The sequence below is a fragment of the Gracilinanus agilis genome, chromosome 3 (genome assembly GCF_016433145.1).
Source record: "Gracilinanus agilis isolate LMUSP501 chromosome 3, AgileGrace, whole genome shotgun sequence".
Lineage (NCBI taxonomy): Eukaryota > Metazoa > Chordata > Mammalia > Didelphimorphia > Didelphidae > Gracilinanus > Gracilinanus agilis.
Window position 1 is genome coordinate 7520939 of NC_058132.1, and position 25784 is coordinate 7546722.

General features: G+C 46.8%; 2 protein-coding genes across 2 annotated transcripts; both read left to right on the plus strand.

The window, feature by feature from the left end:
- The first annotated feature begins 661 nt into the window (after positions 1–661).
- On the plus strand, positions 662–1671 carry LOC123240698 (zinc finger protein 470-like). Its single transcript, XM_044668417.1, has 3 exons — positions 662–751; positions 805–852; positions 1021–1671. Exons 1-3 carry the CDS (start codon positions 662–664, stop codon positions 1669–1671), a joined length of 789 nt encoding a protein of 262 aa, XP_044524352.1.
- A 15482-nt stretch (positions 1672–17153) lies between these two features.
- On the plus strand, positions 17154–24197 carry LOC123240699 (zinc finger protein 271-like). Its single transcript, XM_044668418.1, has 7 exons — positions 17154–17320; positions 17423–17465; positions 17646–17862; positions 18062–18373; positions 18487–18660; positions 18716–19114; positions 22687–24197. The coding sequence occupies exons 1-7, from the start codon at positions 17154–17156 to the stop codon at positions 24195–24197; spliced, it is 2823 nt and encodes a 940-aa protein (XP_044524353.1).
- The last annotated feature ends 1587 nt before the right edge of the window (positions 24198–25784 follow it).

Below are 25784 nucleotides of genomic sequence, written 5' to 3' on the forward strand. Positions count from 1 at the left end.
TTTGTAGTTGTGTCCAAATGATTTATCCAAAGACTGGTTCTTATCATTTAAGTATGAAAAACTCCTTTTTGCCTGGGGAAAGAGAGTAAAAATTGGTTTACTTTCTGCCATTAGAGGAAAGAACTTATATTTCCATGTATGTGTGTCCTACTGTGTTTATATCATCATTTGTTTTCTTCAGATGCAGAGACAAATTTCGAAGTGAAGGACATGTCTACAAAGGTGAACCTTTTTGTGGATGGATATGGCCCCAAAAGATTCATGAATGAGGGTCCCTCAGACTTCATTTTTAGAGAAATCTGTGACTCTAATATTCAGGTAAATAAAAATCCTAAGAGTGAATGTGAATTTGATGAAACTGCAGAGAAATTCAGACAATATGCAATCCTAAGTCAGTATAAGAAGTTGACCTCAGGATGTGACTGTTGTCAGCACAGTGGATACAGCAAATGCTTTCCTGAAGAAGTAGAACTTATTCAGACCCATGAGAAATTTCCTGAAATGCCCATGTATCAAGGTAATCTAGAGGAAATGACCTTCAGCTGGTGTTTAGACCTCATTAGATATCAAGAAATTAATACTGGAGAGATGTTTTTTGTGAGTAATAAAGGTGGGAAAGCAAACTCTGAGCTTGATTCATATCACTCTAGAGAGAAAACTTATGAATGTGAACAATGTGGAAAAGCTTTCACACGGAAGGGCCATCTTGCTGAACATCAGAGAATCCACACTGGAGAAAAATCTTTTGGATGTAAACTGTGTGGAAAGGCTTTCACACAGAAAGGCTATCTTGCCATACATCAGAGAATCCACAGTGGAGAGAAACCTTTTGAATGTCAGCAATGCGGAAAGGCTTTCACACTGAGGGGCTATCTTGCTAAACATCAGAGAATGCACACTGGAGAGAAATCTTATGAATGTAAACAATGCGGAAAGACTTTCAGAATGAGAGGTCATCTTCATATACATCAGGGAATCCACACTGAAGAAAAACTTTATGAATGTAAACAGTGTGGAAAGGCTTTCACACGGAAAGGCCATCTTGCTGAACATCAGAGAATCCACACTGGAGAGAAACCTTATGAATGTAAACAATGTGGAAAGACTTTCAGAATGAGGGGCCATCTTGCTATTCATCAGGGAATCCATACTGGAGAGAAACCTTTTGAATGTAAACAATGTGGAAAGGCTTTCACTCAAAGGGGCTATCTTTCCATACATCAGAGAACCCACACTGGAGAGAGACCTTATACATGTAAACAATGTGGAAAGGCTTTCGCACAGAGCTGTAATCTTGTTGAACATCAGAGAATGCACACTGGAGAGAAACCTTATGAATGTAAGCAATGTGGAAAGGCTTTCACCCGGCGGGACTGTCTTGTCAAACATCAGAGAATGCACACTGGAGAGAAGCCTTATGAATGTAAACAGTGTGGAAAGGCTTTCACACAGAGGAGCCATCTTGTAATCCATCAGGGAATCCATACTGGCGTGAAACTTTATGAATGCAAACAATGTGGAAAGGCTTTCACACAGAGGGGCCATCTTGCTAAGCATCAGAGAATCCACACTGGAGAGAAACCTTATGAATGCAGACAATGTGGGAAGGCTTTCACACAAAGGAGCCATCTTGCTAAGCATCAGAGAATTCACACTAGAGAGAAATTATGAATGTAAACAGTGTGGAAAGGCTTTCATATAGAGGAGCTCTCGCCATAAATCAAAGAATCCACACTGGAGATAAACCTTTTGAATGTAATCTAGGTAGAATGGTTTTCCCATGAAGGGGCCATCTTGCATAGTCAAATGTACGTTGGAGAAAATTATTATAAATGTAATCAATGTGGAAAGACTTTCACACGGTGAGACTGTATTGCCAAATATCAGAGAATGCACATTAAAGAGAAACTTTATGAATGTAATCAATTAAAGTAGGTTTTCACATAAAGCTCTGCAGTTGCTTTGTGTGAGAAAATCCCCATGGGAGAGAAACCTTATGAATGAGGCTGAGCTTATAGTTGCCACTCTTAACCTATTTAACAGAAGAGGATCCACCCTAGAGAGAAACTTTATGAATATAATTAATGTGGTCAAGCCTTCAGGCAGCAATCATATCTTATCCCCAACCTAAGAATTCCTTTTGGATAGAAGTCTTGTACCTCTCCAGTATGAGAAAATGCCTTCTGAGGAGACATGTTCCATGTGGATTTCCTGTAAGAAGACTTTCAGATAGAGATCATGACTTTATGTCAGAGGATTCATAGTACTGGGAAACCTAATGAATGTTCTCTAGGTGAATGTGTTTTCCTCAGGAGGAGAGTGATCACTCAATTAGAGAAAAGCAATTTAAAACAAGCCTCAGTTACCACCTCACTCCTATCAGATTGGCTATCATGACAGAAAAGGAAAGTGAGAAAAGTTGGAGGAGGTGTGGGGAAATTTGGTTACTAATGAACTATTGGGGGAGTTTTGAACTGATTTGAACAATTTGGGACTATACCCAAAGGATGTTAAAAAAAAAAAAAAAAGGAAAAGAACCTATATGCATAAAAAACATTTAAACACCACTTTTTAGTGTGGCAAAGAATTGGAAAGTAAGGAGAAATCTATCATTTGGGGAATGGATGAGTAAATTGTAGTCTAATATTATTGTGTACTAATTAATGTCATCCAGGAGAAGCTCAGAAAAATCTGGAAAGATTTACAAGAACTGATGCAGGGGGCAGCTGGGTAGCTCAGTGGATAGAGAGCCAGGCATAGAAACAGAAGGTCCTAGGTTCAAATCTGGACTCAGACACTCCTAGCTGTGTGACCCTGGACAAGTCACTTAACCCTCATTATCTAGCCCTTACCACTCTTCTGCCTTGGAACCAGTACACAGTATTGATTCTAAGACAGAAGGTAAGAGTTTAAAAAAAAAAATAGCAGAAGAAAAACTGATGCAGACTAAAGTAAGCAGAACTAGGATATCATTGAGTGACAGCAGTGTTGTATGAAGAACAGCTGTGAATTTAGCCTTTCTAAACAATACATTATCCAAAACAACCTCAAAAATTTTCTTCTGCTTCCAGAAAATGAACTGATGGAGTCAGAATCCAGACCAAAGAAAATTTTTTGTTTTACTTTCTTAGTTTTTGTTTGTGTGTTTTTTGTTCCATAAAAGCATCAATATGGAAAAAGGTTTTGCGTGATTGCTCATGTAAAATCTATATAAGATTGCTTACCATCTCTTTGGTGGCCAGGGGGAGAAAAATCAAAGGCTCCATATTTTTAGAAAGTTGGATTTTGGTAAAAAAAAAAATATATATCCAATGTTGGAGGAGAAGAGAGTTATGATCAGTAGAGAACAATATTCTTCCTGGAATTAGAGAAAAGCAAATTAAAACAAGTCTGAGTTATCACCCCACTCCTGTCAGATTTGCTCTCATGACAGAAAATGAAAATGGGAAAAGTTGAAGAAGATGTGGGGAAGTTGTAGACCCCTGGGGGGGGGGGGTGATCTACAAGCAATGGCTGCAGGAAGGGCTTCACTTTGAGCTCATACTTGACTAAACATTGGACAAGTAATGCTGGAGATAAGACTCAGTGTATCAAATTCAAAAGAAAGGCCATTTGTTGCAACATAGACTTCATTAGACTGCCCCACAGAAGAGCCCTCTTTAAGCACCCCCAATTTCATATTGCACATAAAATACTGCAATAATGAGGACTTTTTCTCTTTAATCATAATGTTTGTCATTCCTCCTCAGTATTTCATGGCATTCATCTGTTCCAATTTCTTCCCCCATTTCCCAGTTAATTGGCATTTGCTTTGTTTCCTGTAGTTTGCTGATATACAGGATCTTACAAACAACCAAAATAAGAGTACCTGGGGAAGATGTGGAAGGGATAGGAGCTCTAACCCCTACTGTTCAGTCCATTATATCTAAAAACTCAAGCTCATGATGCAGTTGGCCTATTTCTGGATCTCAGCAGAGATCCAAACCCTTTGGGATGAAGTAATGAGGGAGGATTTGAGGTCTCTAAGTCCACTTTGTCTCTTGTATTATGGACCAATGAAGACTCTCAGTGGAGGTCTTAAGATTGATAGGCCAATCAGAGACAGGACACAATTCTTTATGAGCAAGAGCCAAGTCACACTTTTTTCTCAGAGGGCTCATAAAAGAGACCCATTTTTTTGTTAATGGGAATTTCATGCCCTCATTCATAAACCATGTTATCCTTGAAGAAATGCTCTTATATTCTTTATTGGTTAAAATCTGAATATTAAATAATAAAAACATTGTAGAAGATTAACAAAGTCCTAATTGCTCTTCCCTCTCATAATTACTGGCCCCCAAATCAATGAATTGTTATAATGGAGAAGTGGATAAGAATTTCACTTGCTCTTTTCACTCTCAAGGAAACCAGGAGATCTAAATAGAGCTCTTCAGTTTTCTCCTTTCAGTTATAGCCAATTGAATACTTGATGGGTTTTAATGCTATAATATTATACGTTGTATTATAGTATCATTTTATAACAGGTTATATAATAATGTAATCATGCTATACAGTGGTACCTCGATACATGAGCACCTTAAGTCACAAGCGATTTGAGATACGAGCAGTCCCAATCGGGATTTTTGCTTTAAGTCGCAAGCAGATATTTGAATCATGAGCTTCCTCCCGTGGGAAGAGCCAAAGGTGGATGAGATCATCAATCAGTACAAGTGAGATTAAAGAAATGTTGAGGATCTGGGAAAAAATTAAATAGTTTATTGAAAAGGCACACCCAGGAAAAGTCGTGACAGGTCACGTGTTGGAGCTGTAGAACGACACTTGTTTCACACATTATTGAAATGTTCTGAAAGGGAGGAACAAACTTCCATGGAAAGGTTTTGGTTGAAATGTCCTCTAAGTGAAATCGAGAAAAGTGTGGCAAATCAGCCAAAATTCAATGAAGAAAATGTTGATAATTAAGTAAAGTAAAAAAAATAGCCATAAAGTTACATGTCATAAGTAATGTGTAAAATCAATTTTGCATTTCATTGTCGCATTGTGTGTTATGTTAAGCATTATGTTAAATGAAAACCTTCTCCACCAGCATCTTCCCCCGACTTTGAAGGTAAATAACATTTCATAAGCAAGTTTATTTCTTTACAGTCTTTCTTGTTATCTATAAATATATTTATTTGTTATTTATAAAGTATATTTGCATATTTAAAAGCATATAAAACAAAAAATTTGTATTTTTTTTGGAGGGCCGGAATGAATTAATTGCATTTCATTCATTTAAATGGGGACTCTATTGCAAATATTAATAAAATGGAAATAGGTCTTGATCAATGATACATGTAAAAGCCAGTTGAATCGCTTGTTGGCTATGGGAGGGGGAGGAGGAGAGGAAGGAAAGAATATGAAGCATGGAAGCATGGAAAAATATTCTTAATTAAATAACTTAAAATTTTTACATGGGGAAATTCAATTTGACACACGAGCAAATTGAGTTACAGCCTTGGCCAATCAAACTCGTGTGTCGAGGTACCACTGCACTATAGATTATATTACAGTCAATATTCTACAATATTATTAGTTATATAATAATCTTAAGCAATTGCTTCATCATTTTCAGAAATGATGGGAAATAACTTCAGAATGACACTCCATGCTTCAGAATAAGATTTATAACTGAAATTAGAATTAAAATTCAGAAAACAACACTAATTAAAACACATGACGACAGGGCAGATAAAATACATCATTTTTCTCAGTGAGTAGTTTTTACCTTTTAAAAGCTCAGTTCATAATTTAACCACATTCAGATTGTAAGAGAAGCTGCTTTTTGACATCATGTCTTTATAAGAGTTTGCCAAATTTTGCATTTTCATAACAACTATTTTGAGTTTGAAACCTAAAACAAAACTTATTATCAATTTTCAAATTGCACAAAATTGCTTCCATTTATTGTCCTTCGAAGTTTTAATCACATCTAACATCTCGTATAAGGTTCTCTAATATCTGGTAGTTATATGCCATTAAAGTGGCGGTTCCCAAACTTTTTTGGCCTACCACCCCCTTTCCAGAAAAAATATGACTTGGTGCCCCTGTCACATACAATCACCGCACCACTGGATGGCTGCAGCACCCACCAGGGGGCGATGGCGCCCACTTTGGGAATCACTGCATTAAAGCTTTAATAACAATAGCAATGGGGCTGGCAAGGGGCTCAATGGACTGAGAACCAGCCCCAGAGAGGTCCTGGGTTCAAATCTGCCTTGAGACACTTCCTAACTGTGTGACCCTGGGCGAGTCACTTCACCTCCATTGCCTAGCCCTTACCACTCTTGTGCCTTGAAAGGAGCACACGGTATTGATTCCAAGACAAAGGTACGGGTTTAAAAAACCCAAAAAGAATTAAATTGATATAATGCTCGTCATAGACCAAGCAGGCTATCAAATCGTTGAGGTACTAACGTGTCCGTATTACCCTTTAGACCAGTGATGGGCCAACTTTTTAAAGAGGGGCCAAAGGAAAGGAAATGCTCCTCTGTCAGTCTGTTTCTAAGGCAACTCTTTCGAAGTTTCATTGTATTCGTCAGATCAGGAATAATGTGCGCAGCTGGATAGAATGTTTCAGGGGGCTGCATCTGGCCTGCAGGCTGCCCTTTGCCCATCACTGCTTTAGACGGATGAAAGCCTGTGGCTGAAGCCTTTTCTTCCCGCCATTACGGTTCTTCCTAAACACTGAGCACTTCAAAAGGAAGGAAAGATCTCGCGTTCTCGGGACTCAGTTTCCAAATCCGCAGCTCCCTCCAGCCTCAGCCCATTTCCTTCCAAAGAGCCAGATCAGCTCTTGCCACCCGCCTGCTCCATTCAACCTCCGCCAAGGCTCTGGAGGCAGAATTCCAAGCTGTGACTGTACACGAAGTAACCACGTGAAGTTTGCCTGCGGCCCCTCTGACGCGCTTAAGAGCCCCGTCCTGAGCTGCTTCTAGAAAGAATCCTTCGGGCCCTCTCGGCTGCCTTTCACCCTGCCTACAAGGCGGAAGAGGGAGAAGGGCTGCCAAAGCGAGGACGAGGCTGAGGGCAGATTGGAACCAGGAGCTCCTTCTCTGTGCTTGACTGCTTTCCCGGAGCCTCCTGGCGGCCTCCCCAACACCTCGTTTTGATTCTAAATAGCAGAGCACTTCATTGCCTCAGTACACTCTGAAGCGGGTATTAAGAATTTCCTCTTATTTAAAACTCTCTGGGCTGGGACGCCTCAGCCCCGGGTTCAAATCCTGTCTCTGCCCCTTATTATCGCCTCAGTTGGGGGGATCAGGAGGGCCCTTCTGGGACCCACACAGGGGTCAGGCTTGTCTCATTTGCTATTCTTTCACTCCCTTGTCATTGTTTCATTCGCATACAATGAGGGCCAATCCCTGGGGCACTACCAGGAGGGGGTCTGAGAGCACCGAGGCTTCATGGGAACCCTGGAAGGGAAACATGGATGGAATCGCCCTGAGACACTTGGCCGTGTGACCCTGGAGAAGTCACTGCATCTCTGCCTCACGTTCCCCATTGTGGGCCATCTCTCTGCGGGAGGAATCCCAGCTTGGTCTGGGCGGCTCACAAGCCATCTTAGAAACAGAAGTGAGATGAGGAGGATCCCGTGGGGGGGAAGGCAGAGAGGAGCCAAGGAGGGGAGGCCCAGGAGGGGGTCCTGAGGGTGGGCTGAGGGCTCGTGTCAGGGCCTGGGGTGGCCCCGCAGTCAGTGCCGCTGCATCTGTGGGGAGACGTCCTGGTGCTGGAGGTGTGAGCAGGAGGCTCCGGATCCGGGAGAGACATTGTTGTCCTCTGCTGAGAGGAGCCGCCAGGTCTGGGGATGAGCCATGGAAGATGGATCCTCCTGGCAGGCCTCAGTGTTTACATGGCCCCCTCCAGGCCGGGTCTTAGCATCCTGAGGCCGGAGGCAGGGCTGCTCCTCACAAGCCCTTCAGGGCTCAGGAGGTCCCACATCCCTGCACGATCCGGGGCCGAACCCCCAAGGCCCACAGAAAGTCTGGCCGTGCTGCTCTCCTGTCCTGAGGAAGGAGGGACACAAATGCTGCCTGAGAGGCAGAGAGAAGCCGGGCTCCACAAGGAGGTGTGGGCAGAGGGCCGAGCTGGGCAGGGCAGTCATGGCCAGGAAGGACCAGACACCAAGGCAGTGACCAGCACCCTGGGCTCAGGGACTTAGCAGGAGGAGTGGAGGGTTTGGGGTGACCTGCTGGCCCTTCCACCTCTTTGTGGCCTCACCAGACACCCTGATCTTACTCTTTCTCTCCTCACGCCCTCCCAAGTGTCCTACTCTCTCCTCTAACCAGGAGCTCCTCTGAGTGGATCCCCAGGCTCCCTTTGCCTTCCCATCCTCAGGGAGCCATTCCCCTTCCTCTGCACTGTCCCTCCTCCCCAGGTAGGTCCTTCCTCCACTTCCATATCTTCAGAGGCGGTCATTCCTCTTCCAGGCCAATGAGGGGGTTGGACTCCATCTCCAAGAAGAGCCCACTTTTAGAGAAGGCTTCCTGGGTGCCAGGCACTGTGCAGAGGCTTTATAGTTATAGACTCAATGACCCTGGGCAAGTCATTTAACCTACTTCTACCTGGTTTTCCCTCTCTTTATAATGGGTTATTAAGAGCACCTACCTCTTAGGGTTGAGGGGAGGATTAAGTGAGAAAAGATTTGTAAAATGCTGGGTGAGCCTTCACTCCCTGTGGAAATGCTGGCTTTTGAAATGAGTATCACTCCTTGGAGTACAGTGTTCTAGGAATGGTAGTAGAGAAAACATTAAAAAAAATTTTTTTTAAGTATTTTCCCATGGTTGCATAATTCATGTTCTCTCCCATCCCAGAGCTGACAAGCTGCTTCATTATACATGTATTATCACTGTAAGGGGTACAAAGGGGTTTTGGTTAGGTGGATATTAAAAGGTTTGGTCGCGAGGGGGCAGCTGGGTAGCTCAGTGGATGGAGAGCCAGGCCTAGAGACAGGAGGTCCTAGGTTCAAATCCGGCCTCAGACACTTCCCAGCTGTGTGACCCTGGGCAAGTCACTTGACCCCCATTGCCTACCCTTGCCAATCTTCCACCTATAAGTCAATACACAGAAGTTAAGGGTTTAAAATTTAAAAAAAAAAAAAAAAAAAAAAAAAGGTTTGGTCGCCAGGAAATTGAAGAATTGTCAATCCCCAATTAAAGAATAACCTCAAGTCAGAATGACCTTTATGGAAGTTTATTTACAAATGAAAAGAGGGAGAGAAAATAAGAAAATCAAAAAGAGGATAAAATAGGATAAGTAATCTAACACACTAGGTAATTTGCTCCAGTCCCCTAGTTTAACCCAGGCAGATGTAATTAGTCCTCAGCTGAGCAAGGCCCAGCCTTGAGCCCAAGGCCCAGGGATCCTGAGGGCCAGAGGGCCCTGGAGGTGAATGAAGCAAAGGCTTCAGTCACAGAGTCTCTTTTGAAAGGGAAGTTCCTGGGGGCAGCTGGGTAGCTCAGTGGATTGAGAGTCAGGCCCGGAAATGGGAGGTCCTAGGTTCAAATCCGGCCTCAGATACTTCCCAGCTGTGTGACCCTGGGAAAGTCACTTGACCCCCATTGCCCACCCTTACCACTCTTCCACCAATACACAGAAGTTAAGGGTTAAAAAAAAGGAAAGGGAAGTTCCTTAAGAGAAGTTCAAGAAGATTTAGTCTTTACACTCACCAGTAAAATTCCAAACGATAGATTTAAAAACGGTCTCACCAAGGTCTCAGAGTCCCAGGTTGAGTGCTCCTCCAAGTCTAAGTCACTTCAGATCCAAGTGGGAAGAAGTCCTTCAGATCCAAGACATGAACAAGAAGAGAGAGCTGAACTCACTGATCTCTCTTTTAAAGGGGCTTCTTTTGCGTCACTTCCTGTGCCTTCTTCCTAGTTTACATGTCCAATCACAACAGACACTTTTCTTAGGACTGCCCAGGAGGCAGTCAGTAGATTCTGATTCGTCACTCACTCTAGCACACATGGGTCACAGACCTCCCAACTTATGAGTTAAGTGGAATTGTTTACACTTTTGGTGATTAGATTTGAGAATGGGCAAGGTAGATTTGATCTCATTATCACAACACTCAATCCCTATTTCCATATTATTCATTTTTTTTAAACCCTTACCTTCCATCTTGGAGTCAATACTGTGTATTGGCTCCAAGGCAGAAGAGTGGTAAGGGTAGGCAATGGGGGTCAAGTGACTTGCCCAGGGTCACACAGCTGGGAAGTGCCTGAGGCCAGATTTGAACCTAGGACCTCTCCCGTGCCTGAGGCCAGATTTGAACCTAGGACCTCCCATCTCTCAATCCACTGAGCTACCCAGCTGCCCCCATATTATTCATTTTTTAAATAGAGTGATCTTTTAAAACCCAAACCTCAAATAATATGCCTTTATAAACATGTGATAGATCCCATGTTTTTCTTCTGCGTTTCTGCTCCCACAGTACTTTCTCTCAATGCAGATACTGTTCTTTCCCATAAATCCCCCCCTGGATCATTGCATTGCTGCTAGTAGCAAAGTCTATTACATTTGATAGTCCCTTAATGTGTCAGTTTCTGTGTACAATGTTCTCCTGGTTCTGCTCCTTTCACTCTGCATCAGTTCATGGAGGTCTTTCCAGTTTTTATAGAAATCTAGCAGTTCATTATTCCTTATAGCTCAATAGTACTCCGTCACCATCAGATACCACAATTTATTCAGCCATTCCCCAATTGAAGGGCATCCCCTCATTTTCCAATTTTTTGCCACTACAAAGAGTGTGGCTATAAATATTTTTGTACAAACTTTTTTTTAAAATCTCTTTGGGATACAAACCCAGTGGTGTGTTATGGCTGGATCAAAGGGCAGGCAGTCTTTTAACTCTCTTTGAGCATAGTTCAAAACTGCCATCCAGAATGGTTGGATCAATTCACAACTCCACCAGCAATGCATTAGTGTCCCAATTTTGCCACATCCCCTCCAACATTTATTACTTTCCTGTGCTGTCATATTAGCCAATCTTCTAGGTGTGAGGTGGTGCCTCAGCGTTGTTTTGATTTGTATTTCTAAGAGAAAACATTGATAGTGTAGTTGCTTCATTTTTAATTCAAATTGATATTCAAAAAGTAGAAGAAGGCAGTAAGGGTAATGGATAGGGCCCTGGCTTAGAATTGGGGACAATTTGGGTTTACATACTAACTTGTTACTGTTGTGATTGAAATTATCTGGAGAGATTGATTTTGAGTCAGAAGTATCAGTTTATTGATTAGACTAGCATCATCCCTCTAAAGCAATGATTCCCAAAGTGGGCGCTACCACCCCCTGGTGGGTGCTACAGCAATCTAGGGGTGAGGTGATGGCCACAGGTGCATTTATCTTTCCTATTAATTACTATTAAAATTTAAAAAATTAATTTCTAGGGGGCTAAGTAATATTTTTTTCTGGAAAGGGGGCAGTAGGCCAAAAAAGTTTGGGAACCACTGCTCTAAAGTCACAGGTAGGTCAATGGCCTTGAATGACCAGAGACCGCATATCTTTCTCATATCTTTCAAATAGTTTTGAGGAGCTCATTATCCAGCCCCTCCCTTGAACACCCCAAGACATCAATAATTGGTAAATACCTAATTAGGAGACGGCTCATCAGACCCTCAGCTCTTGTCCACACCCAGGTGGACAAGTAAAGGTTTGCTCATAGTCCTGAAAAGAATCTTTGCCCCTTTCATTGATTAACCAAATTCTGTTGGAAATGAAGACATTGACTGGGATACCTAAGGACAAAGGAAATGCAAAAAGCAAGAGCCTGTATGAAATCTTGGACCCTGGTCCACTGAGAGACATAGTAATTCTTCATAATATACTGGAATGGAGGCCTTTCTACTCCAGGGCCCTGATATAAGAGTTAATGTTATTTCTCACACTAGATCCAGAATTCTGGATAAGAATCCATCTGTCTGCCTCAGTTGAGGCATCCCTTAAATGAGGAGGCTGGGCTCAATGGGTTCTTTGGTCCCTTCTAACTCTAACTCTTCTGCATCAAAAGAAGGCGGCCTAGGATGACCAACCCTACAACCACCAGACAGCCAGAGTCATCCAAATCATTTTGTCCAACTTAATAAAGATCCGAGAAAGTGAAGAGATCCGGTGTGTAACAGACAAAAGAGAATGCATATTGTAACTTTGTGTTCAGTCGACCCAAAGACCTGCACTGCTGCGCCAGAACTTACTTTACCAAATGCTGGAATCACTGGAAGGCAGTCTGGCAGCAAATAGAAAAGGACCAGCATCTGACACTGCAGGGCAGGATTAATTGCTAATGAATGCAGGACTTGGATATGAAAGGTCACTTCAAACAATCAGAGCAGCCATGAAGAAGATGCAATAAAGGAGAGCGGAAGAATTCATCTCCACACAGGAGGCAGGAGAATTGCAGAAGATAAAATGAGCAATTTTCATTTTGTTTAAAGGACATCTAAAATGTAACGGGTGAAGCGTTCCAGATATAAACGAATCAAAGATGTCTTCAAAAGCTGACTCTAATGAGCAAAGTGCTCGTGGACCAGCCTGATGGATATAGTTCTAATATTTCATGTGATTGATTTCTGGATCCTTGAATTGAATTTGGGACTCAATTTTTGTGGAACTCAAACCTCTTCCCACATCTGCAGGGTGGAAGGCTGGCGTGCAATGACTATAGCTCCTTTGTAATGGCAAAGGCACACACTCAGCTTTTAAACGAGAGGGTGCCAGGGCTACAGAGGAAGTAGGACTTCCAAAAGAGCTTCTGGTTGGCACCATCTCTATGCCACTGTGTTGGGTTCCTTTCTTCTGTCTTGTTGGTTGCCAGGATGAGGCTAATGTTTCTGTCACACTCCCTGTTTGATGGACAATCCCCCATCCCCCATTCCTTGAAACCTCAATAAAAAGCCATTCTACTGTCTGACCCTCTCTCTGACCCTCTGAGGAGGGTCTGGACGGGATGCTGAAGAATCCTGTGTCCTTGTGTCTGTTGTCTCTACTATGTCCTCTCTCCCTTCATCTTTAACCCTTCTACCTGCATTCCCTCAGTCCCCGGCTTCCCTTCCAGGTGCTCATCCCACACAAGAAGATCCTGTAGCAACAGCAGGCTGCTACAAAGGGAAGCCCTGAAGGAGGAAGCAGATGTGAAGGAAGTTTCACTTGTAAGGACTCATAGGCAAGGTCCATAGAGAAGAGCTACATACAGAATATGAAGAATGGGTACAAGAGCCAAATAGTCAAGGGCTATGGACAGACAAGCTTTCTTTATTTTTAAACTCTTACCTTTGGTCTTTGTATCATTTCTAAGACAGAAGAGCTGAAAAGGCGAAGCAATGTGAGTGAGTGACTTCCACAGGCTCAAGTAACGTGGTAGTGTCTGAGTTCAGTCTTGATAAATAGGTAACTTTCAAAGAGAGAAATGCAAACTATCAACTGGTATATGGGGAAGAAACTCTGCCTCGGTAAATACTGATCCAAATCACTGATAATTGGCAAGAGTTTCAGACCGAGAAAGGTGATAAGAGGAGAAGCCAAATATGGGGAACATAATTTTTCCTCAATTGAGTGTTTCTTATAAGTTTACTATTTTTTTTCACCTGGAAAAGTCAGGAAGAAAATGAATGCAATTAAAAAGACAACAAACTTAAACAAAAGTATTACCAATAAGTAACAGATAACTGCCAATCAAATCAACCCTGAGGCTCCCTGCCGCCCCCATGCAATTGACAAAAATGACCAAGGAGGAAAGAGTGGTGGAAGGGTTTGGGGAAATAAGGCGCATTCAATAACTAACTGATAGGGAAAAGGAGCTCACGCCAGTCATGAAACTGGGTATACTCTGACTCAGTGATAACAGGAGCAGCCACATTCCCTTAAAGACAGGAAAAAAGACCCAAGTTTGCAAAAATATTGATACCATCTCCTTTGGTTATGCCAAAGAACTGAAAAGCAAGAGGGATGTCCCGCAATGGAGCAACAACTGGAATTTGGGGATGCGGATGTTATGGGAAAATTGATATATCATAAAACACAGTTTCAGCGAAACCTGGGAAGTGCTTTATGAACTGATGCAGGTTTCATTGAGTAAGTCATTGGGAGAGTGAACGATTTGGAAAGATGTCACACCTTTTTTTAAATATCAACTTTCTTATTCATTCATTCACTCACTCACTCATTCATTCATTCATTCATTTTTAGGTTCTGATATTTAAAATTTTTTTAATTTAATTATTTTATTTTAAATTTAAATTTAATTTAAAAATTTTAAATTTTAAAATATTTCTTTACCCGATTCATTTTCTCTCCCTCTCCTCTCCCCTTCCCCCCTCCCAAAGCCAACAAGCAATTCCACTGGCTTGTGCAAAGGTTGTCCATCTTATTCACGCATCTTTCCAAAGTCCCCGAAGCGAGCCGGTGCGGGGGCTGCTGGGGGTCAGACTCTGAAGACAACAAGCCGGCCTGCCACTGGCCTTGGGCCACTCTGCCCAGTTCCGCCTCGTGGGCCGTCTGGATCGGCGCCTCCCCGTGGGGAGAGCGGGGGAAGCTGGGAAGAGGGAAGAAGGGAGGGGGGCGGGGGGGATGCTGCTACCAACCGTCCACTTTAGAGTGTTTCCCGGGTGAGGCGGGATTGGGAGGAGTCCGGCCGGCTCCTCCGAGGATCCCAGGAGGAATGAGGCCGACGGGTAGCCCTTCTACTGTCCCCGAAGATTTGCAAAGTGCTCGATAAAGATCTCGCGAGTTTATAAAATAGGGGCCGCCAATATCAAAGGGGGCGCGCTGCCGCCTCGGTGCCAGGGAGGCGAGGAGAGGCCCCGCAATTAAGCTAGACAGGGGCTGCCTTTAAAAGCCCTGATAGCCACGAGAACCAGAACCACAGGGTGGCCCTCCTTTAACGCTTAGGGCTTTGGCGAAGGCTGCGGACTCCTCCGACACCCAGTAGCCGTCCTCCCCAGGCTTCGCGGCTGCGCACGTGGCCCCTCCGCTCAGGGCGGGGGGGGGGGGGGGGAGAAGGGCGCCTCACGGACGGACTCCATTTCCCAGAATGCTGATAGGGTGACGTCAAGCACATCGCCGTGCAGAGTCCCAGGGCATGCTGGGAATCTCTAGGTGCGCAGGCGCAGCTTTCCCCTGGGACCCGGCGTTTTTGTTCGGCTCTTTGTTCTTCGGCCCTGCTGGGTGAGTGAGGGCGGGGGAGGGAGTCAGTGCGCAGGCGCGGCCCGGGCTTCTCCCTCCCCCCCCCCCCTTAACCACCCGTTTCCCAGAGCGTCGGGAGAGCAGCTCAGACCCGGCTCGGGTCAGTGAGTGTGGGAGTGTGCGAGCAAGCGTGAGAGTGTGGGATCCGATCGGGCGTGTGTGGGTGTGCAAGAGAGGGCGGGCTCGGACCAGGGGTGTATGTGCACGGGAGCGAGTGTGTGTGACCAGGGGAGGGGCTGGGGCTTGTGCATGAGTATCTGGCAGAGGGACTGCTGGGTCCGGGTGGGTCTGCCGGGGCAGAGGTGCCGTTGGGGTCCGGGGGCGGGGTGGGCTGAGCTCCCCGCGCTCCGGGCCGCCCCGTGTGTGCTTTGGGGGACGGGTGGGGAGGGGCGAGGTTTCAGGGCCCCCTCCCCCCTCACTCAGCCTCTCTGGCAGGGCCGTCCTTTAGGGGGTGTCACCTCTCTTTGGGGGAGCCCCTTCCCAGTCCTCTCCCCCAGCGGTCTTTCTTGTCAGATCCGAGGAGGCTCTAAGGCTCTAAGCCCCGAGCCTGGCATGGATCCTCGGGGGATGTCTCGGGCCCTGGGGGTCCCCTGAGACTCAGGAAGACCTGGGTTCAAATGTGACCTCGGGGATTCTCTAGGTGTGGGAGCCCCGACTAGTCACTTCAGCCCAGTTTGCCTCAGGTTCCTTATCTGTAAAATGGGCTCCCCTCCCAGGGGGCTTGTGAGGATTCAGAGAGAGCAGAACTTTGAAGCTCTTGGTCCAGTGCTGGGCACACAGGGGCTCTTACTGTAAATGTGCTGCGGCCCTGGAGGAGGAGAGGGCCTCTGGGGGGGGGGGGGTGCTGAGGATTGGGGAGCCTGGGGAGAAGAGCTGGGGGGGACCATGGCAAGGTGGGGAAAGCAGAGAGGTGGCCCCTGGGCCTGCCCCCTCTTCTCTCTACCCCTGCTTTCCTGGGCCCCTCATTCCACCGAGAAGGAAATGCACAGGGCTGGGACTGGGAGGCTTTGCCCATTTTACAGAAGGGGGAAGGGAGGCAGAGAGGAAGTGACTTGTCCAGGGTCACACAGTCCCCAGAGTCTGAGGCCCAGTTCTGCCACAGGGCTCCCTGATTCCATCTGTTTCCCTTCCAGGGGTTCAGAGGGAGATCTGTTACCCCCCTCCCCCAATTAGTCAAGCCCGTCCATTCTGCCCATCACAGCGCAGGCTCTAAGAGCAGCAGAGACAGGATTTGAACCCAGGGCTTGTTTCTTGTTCTCCCTACTGGCTCCCAAACATATAACACACATGTATCAGGGGACACGTGTGTGGGGACGGCCCTCATTGAATTTGACCTGGAAGAGATGCTGGACATCCCCTGGGCTCCCTCCCGTTTCCCAGAAGGGGACACCAACCAGGGACCAGGCCAGAATCCGGGTCCAGCGACCGCCTCCCACTCCCTTGGAGCAGGTCAGCCTGGAGCTCCCCAAGGGTTCCCCTGCTCCGAGCCCCCCAGTCAGGCCCAGAAGGGCCTCAATGCTGGGTTAGAATGGCCGAGGCTGGGGGAACCCAGCAGGTCCTCCAGCGTCCGGGCCTTCTCTTATGTGGGCGGCCGCAGGCATCAGGTGGGGTTTCTCCCCCTCCTCCTCCCTTCCCTGATCTCTTTAAGGGACGCTGGCCGGACCGGCCTCTGCTAGCAGGTTCGTGGCTCTCCCTGCAGGGGGGACCTTCCTCTGCCCAGGCCGGGGCTGCGGCTGTGGGGACCCCCGGGGGTCAGACCTAAGAGGGATGACCGTGCGGCCCTCCTGCACCAAAGCTGCCCGGGACGGGCGCGCTTGGAGAGGGCCCGCAGCCTGGGGTTCCTGCTGCTCCCAGCAGGCGGCGCTGCCTCTCCTACGTGTGGCGTCTGGGAGCTTTCCCAGGATCCCTGAGACGGGGCGGGGCTTTGCTGGGCCCTAGGGATGCCCGGGTGGCGGGACTCGCACTCTGAGCTTCCCCTCCGAGGCCCGCTGCAGTGGGCTGCCTCTCCTGAGGTCCTGCTGAGAGCTCGCTGGCTGGCGGCTCTCCCGGTGTCTGGGGTCGTGCTGAGGCTGGGGGGATCCGGGAGGGAGAGACGCGCAGCCGTGGTGTGGGTCTGAATCAGGCGCTGGGAGGGGCCAAGTCAGCCTGCCCCTCTGCGGCGCCCCCGGCTCCTCGGGGGTTCCAGCCAGCCCTGTGCTCTCTCCTGCAGGACCCCGGAGGAGGAGGAGGAAATGGCGGGCGGCCGGGCACAGGTGAGTGGACCCTCCTGTGGGATGTTTCCCACCCCCTGGGCGGCCCCTCCAGGATGGCCCCGCCCACTCCTTCCCGCCCGCGCCTGAGCTCAGAGGTCTCCCTCCCCAGGCCTGGCGCCCCCAAAGCATGAAAAAGGAACTGAGCCCAGACTCCCCAGAAGTGGGTGGGAGCCCCGTTAGGGGCCGCCCGGGAGGCCTGGCGCCCTCCACCCTCCTCCCAGCCCGGGGCCTCCTGTAGGCGAGGCTGCCTCTCAGCGGACTGCGTGCGGCCTGCAGGTGACCTTCCGAGACGTGGCCGTGGACTTTACGCGGCAGGAGTGGCAGCTGCTGGGGCCGGCGCAGAGGGCGCTCTACAGGGACGTCATGCTGGAGAACTACAGAAACGTGGCGTCGCTGGGTAAGGACCCGGATGTGCGTGCGGGGCTTGGGCCCGGGCGCCCCCCTTCCCGCAGAGCCTCCCTCCTAACGCAGACGCTCCGGCGCCTCGCCAGGAGCAGGGCTGGGCCCGGGAAGGAGAGGCCGCGGCTGTGCTGCTTCCGGGCACCCCGGCCGTCCTCCCTCCGTTCCCAGCTTTCCCTCCTTCCTCTCACGGGCAGGACATCCTGTTTCCAAACCCAGCGTGATCTCCCAGTTAGAGCAGAGCGGAGCGCCGTGGATGCCGGATGGAGAAGCAGCCAGAAGCCTTTCAGGTGAGGGAATGAAGGTGGGAGCCCAGGCAGGCCCCAGGGAGAGGGAGGCCCGACCCCGAAGCCCCTGCTCAGAGGCACACAAAGGGCAGAATAGAGGCGGAGAGAGCACTGGGGACGTTCCTCCAGGCTCCGGGTCTCAGGTGTGTGTGTGTGAGGTGCTGAGCAAAGCCAAGCCGGCCCTGGCACTTACACACGCAGTTCGAGGAAATCACCTATTTGGTACATTGGGAATGTCTGCATGTTCCATAAACACGTACATGCGTGTGTCCCAACATGAGATTGTGGATCGAGCTGTGATTTTCCCCACGAGGATGTTTTTCTTATTTTCTCAGTGTCTGGGGGACGAGGGACGGAGGGAGAGGAAGGGGAGGACGTTCTTCCTTTCCAAATAAAGAGCGGCTCTTCTCCTGTGGGCCCGGCCCTGTGCTTGGCTGACCCCAAGGAGGTCTGGGTGCGAGGTTGTGCCAGAAGCCCTCTCCTATCCATCCTCGTGCTGCCCGTAGCTTGTAGGAGGCTAGCTGTGAGCTGGCAGAGGGCAGGGCCCGTCCTTTGGCACCCCAGCATGGGGCGCCGTGTCTGCCCCATCTCCAAGAGGCTCTCGGGCTCCCCCCACCCCCTCCTGCCTGTGCCGGGGCCTCTCCTCCAGGCTTCATTGGGCGCATCCAGCCAGCGCCTTTTCTTCCACCTGCCCTGATGCCTGCCACACTTCAGTCCACCGTCATTTCCTTCCAGTGTTCAGGGAGGGAGGAGAGAAAAGGGGGGAGAGAGAATGTGGGGGGCGGCAGTGTGGCCTCCGTGGGGGCCGCTCGGGCACAGCAAGTCGATTTCTGTGGTTGGAACCGAGGCTTGGAATTAGGAATGAAATAAGTTTGCCGAGAGAGGTCGGCCCTGCAGTGTGCAAAGCCTCCACGACCAGCCTGGGACTCGGAGACCATCCACGCATGGAGGAACGGTTGCCGTGTTAGAAGGCCATCCCTTAGGCCAAGTGGTGGCGAGACTGACTGAAAAACAGAGCTCTGTCAGGGGAGGCTCCCAGCAGCGGGGCGTGAGGGATGGGAGCCTGCACTTAAGTGACAGTTGTGGGAAGAGGGAGGGAGAAAATGGAGGAGGGAGATGTCGGGGAAACTGAAATCAGTGGGCATTTCGGCTGCTGTGATACAGAGAAGGAGCTGGAGAATTCCAGGATGGGGCCCTAGTTTCAGCCTGGGCCACCAGGAGAGTAAAGAGCCGGGACCCAGAGTCAGGAAATCCTAATTTCAAATCCCACCTCAAACACGGACTAGCTGTGTGACCTTGGGCAAGTCGCAACCTCTATCTGCCTCGATTGCATCAGCTGTAAGATGGGCACAATAATGGTACCTATCTGTGAGGACCAAATGAGACATTTGTAAAGCTCTTAGCACAGTGCCTGGCACATGGCAGACATTCTATAAAGGCTTCCCTGGGGTACCACAAAGGATGGGAAAACTGCAGGGGACCACCGTGCCCATCTGGAGCCCCACATGGGAAGGGAGTGGCGTGGAATTGGGCCAGAGAGGGAAGCCGGAGCTAGCCTGGGAGGGACTTGGGAGTTCCGCCTGGCTCAGAGTTGGCAAATTCCATTCTCTTCCCCTTTTTGGAAGTCAAGCCTTTTGTCTTGCAACAGAGAAAGGTGGCTTTTTACATTAGTTATTATTAATCTTAAATATAATACTTCGGAGATATTTGTGTTAATCTTGAAGCTTACATCTCTGAAGCAGCTAGGTGGAACACTGGACTTCAGAGACAGGAAGTCCTGGGTTCAAATGTGACCTAAGTAAGTCACCTTATCTGCTTGCCTCAGTTTCCTCCCCTGTAAGATCTGTCAGACGAAGACGGTCCTGTCACCTGCCTCCCAGGACTGTGGTGAGGATCAGATAAGATGATATTTCTAAATCGCTTTCAAACCTTTCCCCGTGATACAAGGGGGAGCCGGCTAGTAGCGTTGTTCTTGTTATTCTTATTTGAGCCTCGCAACAATCCTTTGGAGCCCAATGAGGTAAGTGCATTACTCAGATCCATCGGTTAAGAAGCATTTACTGAGAGCTTCCATCCCCTGGGCTGGGCCAGGCAGGGTGGGCACTCAGCACTGGGGGCACAGATTAGGACAGGCCTGCCCTTCAGGAGCTCCCAATCTCATGGAAGGTTCTTTCAAAGTCCACTCTTGGAAGTCAGTCCTGAGAAGGGAAGGGGCTGACAGCTGGGCTCCTGGGAAGAGAGGAGGAGGAGGAATAGCAAATAGGTCAAGCTTGGGCCTGTGGAAGGGAGCCAAGGCCAAGAAGCCTGAGAAGATGGGAAGGGGCCAAGCTGTGAGAATTTAGGAAGGGCAAATAGAAGAAGCGTCTTGTCTGCTCCTGGAAGCCGTGGTGAATAGTGAGGCTTGGTCGTCAGGACCACCTCCCTCCAGTGTTCTATTTCTGTTTATGGATGCTGAAATTCCTTTATCTGATCACAGGACCTCCAATCTCTCCTCCCCTCAGTCCTTTCCCAGGCCCTCACGCCTGCGCTTTCCTCTTTTCTTTGTCTTGATCCCTCGGTGAATTGGCTTGACCCTATGGGTGAAGCTCTTTTCTTCTATCCGATTACTGATCATAACTTGCCAGACTCCACCATCTACTCCCACAATCTAGAGCTCTCACTGCTATTGGTGGGCTGCTTAATGGAGCTGGAGAAAGTCATAACCATGGCAACGGGGTCCATTACAAGTTTATATTAGATCATCCTCCTTGGCAAGGGAGCCATTCCGGACTTCCCTTGTTCATTCACTCTTCCCACTCAGCACCGTGGTGATTCCAGTTCATTTTGTCCTTCCACAAGGCTCCCTTTGCTTCCCTTTTTGCCACCCTGGTGGGTAAGGATAAATTGAGGCCATGCAACAAGAACTCCTTCTTCTCCCTACTTCCTCATCTCATATCGCTGAGGTGCCTTCTGCTATTCTCTCCTCCTTCACCCTTGTCTGGCATGAAGATGTGCCCTCTCCCCAAGGCAAATCCCTCTCTGGCATCCTTAAACTCATCTTTCCAAACTCTACAGGATTGCCCAGTCTTTAATCTTTAATCTCTCCACACTACAGCTCCTTCCCTGTTGCCATGACCATATTTCCACCCCCCCAACACCTTAAGATGCCTTACTTTCTTGTCCTCTATCTAATCTCCCCTTCTCAGCCAAATTTCCTTGAGAAAGCTACAATCCTTCATTGCCCTTTTAGTTTGCTGCAGTCTGACTTCTGACCTCATCCACCTGAAACCACCTCAGAGTCTCCTGCAAGCTCTTTGCCCAATCAAATGGCTTCCTCTTTCTGGACCTCTTTGTAGCCTTTCACATTGCTGATCTCCCTTTTCTCATGGATTCTCTCTCTCTGGGGTTTTTGCAACACAGCTCTCCTTCATTTTGGAGACCCCGTTTCCTGAGTTACATTCTCCCATCACTAATTGCCTCTTGGAAATCCTGAGCTAGATGCCCTGTAAGCATCTCAAGTGAAATACAGAACTCATTCTCTTTCCTCCCAAACCCTTGCTTCTCTTCCTGACTTCTGCCGTCTTGGTAGTCACTCAGGAATACAGCCTGGAACTTGTTCTTAACTCTCCTTTCCCCTTCAGCCTTCTAGCCAGGCCAGCCTGCTTGCTATTCCCTGAAGGTGACGCTCTGTTTCCTGAATTCATGCTTTTTTCATTTGCCTAGAATATTCTTCTTTTTCACCTCTGCCTCCTTGCTCTCCTAGATTCCTTCAAGACTCAGATCCTGATCTCACCTGCTGCAGATGGGCTTTCCAGCTATTGTTTTCCCATCATTGCTTATTTCCATTTTATCATGTAACTATCTGGTATGTACATAGTTGTTTGCATGCTGTCTCATCTGTTAGACTGTGAGCTCCTTGAGAGCAGAAGCTGCTTTTTGTTTTTCTCTGTATCCCCAGCATTTAGCACAGTGTTGGGATACATACATATATATATATTAGGTGCTTAATAAATGCTTACTGATTGATGACTGTGGAACATGGGACATTTACATTTTCTTGTTTCTTTCAGATTGGGAGACCACGTTTGAAACCAAGGAGGCAATTTCAAAGGCTTGTTTTGCTATGGAAAAATCATTCCAAGAAAGCTTTACCTGGCATGATTCCTGGGGTTCTAATTGGGGGGAATCCTGGGAATGTGGTGGCAGGTTTAAGAGGCAGCAGGGGAACCAGGAGAGAAATTTCAGGCAAATACCACTTGCCCACAAAAAAACTGATGAGCCAAATAATTTTGAGAGAAGTTTCTGTTCAGACCCAATTCTTATGATACAACAGAGTGCTGGAAAGAATATCCCTAGGTATGATTCACATCGACTTTGTTTTGAACAACATTCAGACCTAATTCAACTTGATAGGATTGCCTCAGGGAAAAAACCTTGTCAATATGATGAATGCAGTATTACGTTTAGTTACCCCTCAGACCTTGTTCAGTGCCATAGAATACTTAATGGAGAGAAACCCTATGCCTGTTTTGAATTCGGGAAAACCTCTCACCAAGGTGACCTTACACAACAGCAGAAAACCTCCCCTGGAGAGAACCTCTACGTATATAATGAACGTGGGAAAGCCTTCAGCGATAGCTTGTCCCTTACTCTGCATCAGAGAATTCATACTGGAGAGAAACTCTGTGATTGTGACGGATGTAGGAAAGTCTTGAGTGACAGCACGTCCCTTACTCCACATCAGAGAATTCCAATTGGAGAGAAATCCTATAAGTGTCATGAATGTGAGAAATTGTTCAGCCAGTATACAAGCCTGATTAGACATCAGAGGATTCATACAGGTGAAAAACCTTACAAATGTAGTGAGTGTGGAAAAGCCTTCAGTCAGTGCACAAACCTCATCCGGCATCAGAGAGTTCACACCGGGGAAAAACTCTTTAGATGTAATGAATGTGGTAAGACTTTCAGCAACAGTTCATCCTGCAGTATCCATCAGAGAATTCACACTGGGGAGAAACCCTTTGGGTGTGGTGACTGTGGACAAGCCTTTAGTCAACAGGGCAGTCTTATTCAACATCAAAGGATTCATACAGGAGAGAAGCCCTTTAAGTGTAAAAAATGTGGAAAAGCCTTTAGCCAAAATATACACCTTACTCAACATCAGAGACTTCATACTGGGGAGAAAATCTATAAATGCAATGAATGTGGTAAAGCCTTCAGCAACAGCTCAACTCTTATTCTACATAATAGGATTCACACTGGAGAGAAACCATATGAATGTAATGAATGTGGAAAAACCTTTAGCCAGTACACAACTCTTATTCAACACCAGAGAATTCACACAGGAGAGAAGCCCTACAAATGTAATGTCTGTGAAAAAACTTTCAGCCAGAGCACGAGCCTTATCCGTCATCAGAAAATTCATACTGGAGAGAAACTTTGCATATGCCATGAATGTGGACAAGCCTTCAGTCAGCAAGGAAGTCTTACTAAACATCAAAGAATTCATACTGGAGAGAGGCCCTATAAATGTCACGAATGTGGAAAAGCCTTCACCCAGAGTATGAACCTTACACGACATCAAAGAATTCACACTGGAGAAAAATTATATAAATGTAATGAATGTGGTAAAGCTTTCAGCAATGGCTCATCACTTACTCAACATGAGAGGATTCACACTGGAGAAAAACCCTATAATTGTAGTGAATGTGGCAAGGCCTTCAGTAATAGCTCCTCAGTTACTCAACATGAAAGAATTCATACTGGAGAGAAACCTTATAAGTGTAATGAATGTGGAAAAGCCTTCACACATAGTATGAATCTTACACGACATCAAAGAACTCATACGGGAGAGAAACCCTATCACTGTAATGAATGTGGAAAATCTTTTAGCCAGAATATGAACCTTACCCGACATCAAAGAATCCATACTGGAGAGAAACCCTACAAATGTAATCAATGTGACAGAGCCTTCAACCAAAGCACATCTCTTGCTGAGCATCAGAAAACACATAGGAAAGAAGCTGAGAAATATAATAAATGCAATCAGGCTTTTAGCTGCAGCTGATACTATCAAGGATTGTGTTTGATTTTTGTTTTTGAGAAAAAGTCAATCTGTAAATGTGGGGAAGCCTTACTAAACATCAGATCATTTATAGTAGTGAGAAGCGTAATAAATGCAGTGAAAGTGTGAAGCCCTTCAGGTAGAGTCCAGTTCTCAAGAGACCTCACAGCAGTAAGAACATCTGGTCATGTTATAGTGTGGGCAGATTCTCATTCTCACTTTTCCTTAATGTTTTTAATGAACCTGTGGTCTCACTGATAGAGGTATTCATCTATATGGATTGCCACCCATCTGTACCTTCTCATCTGTAGTAATTTTCATCCACATCGTCCCATAGAGCCCCTACTCCCAAGAATCCACCTTGTATGCTACAGGCCTTCCTCTGGTATCTCACATTTTATAAGTTCCTATTAAGTGTCCATCTGTTACCTTTCACGCTCTCCACATGACCTCCTCCCCTAACTTCTGGCCGTGTGTTTCCTTGATGGTATCTCTTAAACCATTTCTTGCACACAGCTCATCACAAAAAATATTACAGCACACCTGGACTCGCCTCTTTCCTTTAGGTCATTTGCAAATTTTGTTTCCATGGAGATGGTGGTATTCTAATATATGTGATAATATACCATCCTTCCAAAATCATTTATGTTAGCAAGCCAGCAAACTATGGGATCAATTTCCTCACTATAATTTCTGCTCTAGCAATTTGTTCTAATGGGGTAATTCAGTGGATTATATGTCTAGCTATATGTCATAGTCACAGATAATAGACATTTTTCATTCATTTGCTTTATCCAGTATCAATTGCTACACCAAGCTCATTTTCAGGGGGTGGGAGGTGAGCAGGGAGGGATATAGTTAGATTATCCAATATTATCCATTGACAGCATTGGAGGACAGTTCCTCAAGTCAGGTCATATTGATAAAACACAGAGTGAGCACTATACAGAAATGCTGGGGAAATAAAGCAAGGAGCTTACATTCTAGTGGAAATCTGATAGGTGTAGGAAGTCACCTCCATTTTATACCTGGTGCAAAGAATCCATAACAGTGGCCAAAATATGGATTTTGGCACGTATTTCCCTGTTTGTGCCTCATGTTAAAGATTAGGGGATTGTTGCACTGTCATCTTTGAATGCATTTATCAAGGAATCTTGTATGAACTTAGCATATGCATGAGAGCCTCCTTTGGGGGGAAAGTCTTTGAGGAGGTATTCTGCTCTGTCTAGTTAAATGTTTGGTGGGGTTTTGGTAGTGAGCATACACTGTGAGGTCTTGTATTCTTGGCACAATTCAGTCAATTATGACTAAGGGTGTTGTCTGATGTAGAGAATTTTTTTGGGGGGGAAAGCCTGCTTATTACATTTTCATTCCAGATATCTTTAATATGCACGCAGATCATTCTCATAATTTTTATAAGGACAAGGAAGTTAGGATAGGGGTTGGTAGCTATTTGTATTCTCTCAAACCTTTGTGGACATTTGTAGGCTAGCATTCTGGGCTGACTCCCTGGCCATCCATGTGGCAAGCATGTGCCAGATATCCCAGGTTCCCATTTCCTCCCTATCTTGAGCAGTGATGGGCAAACTA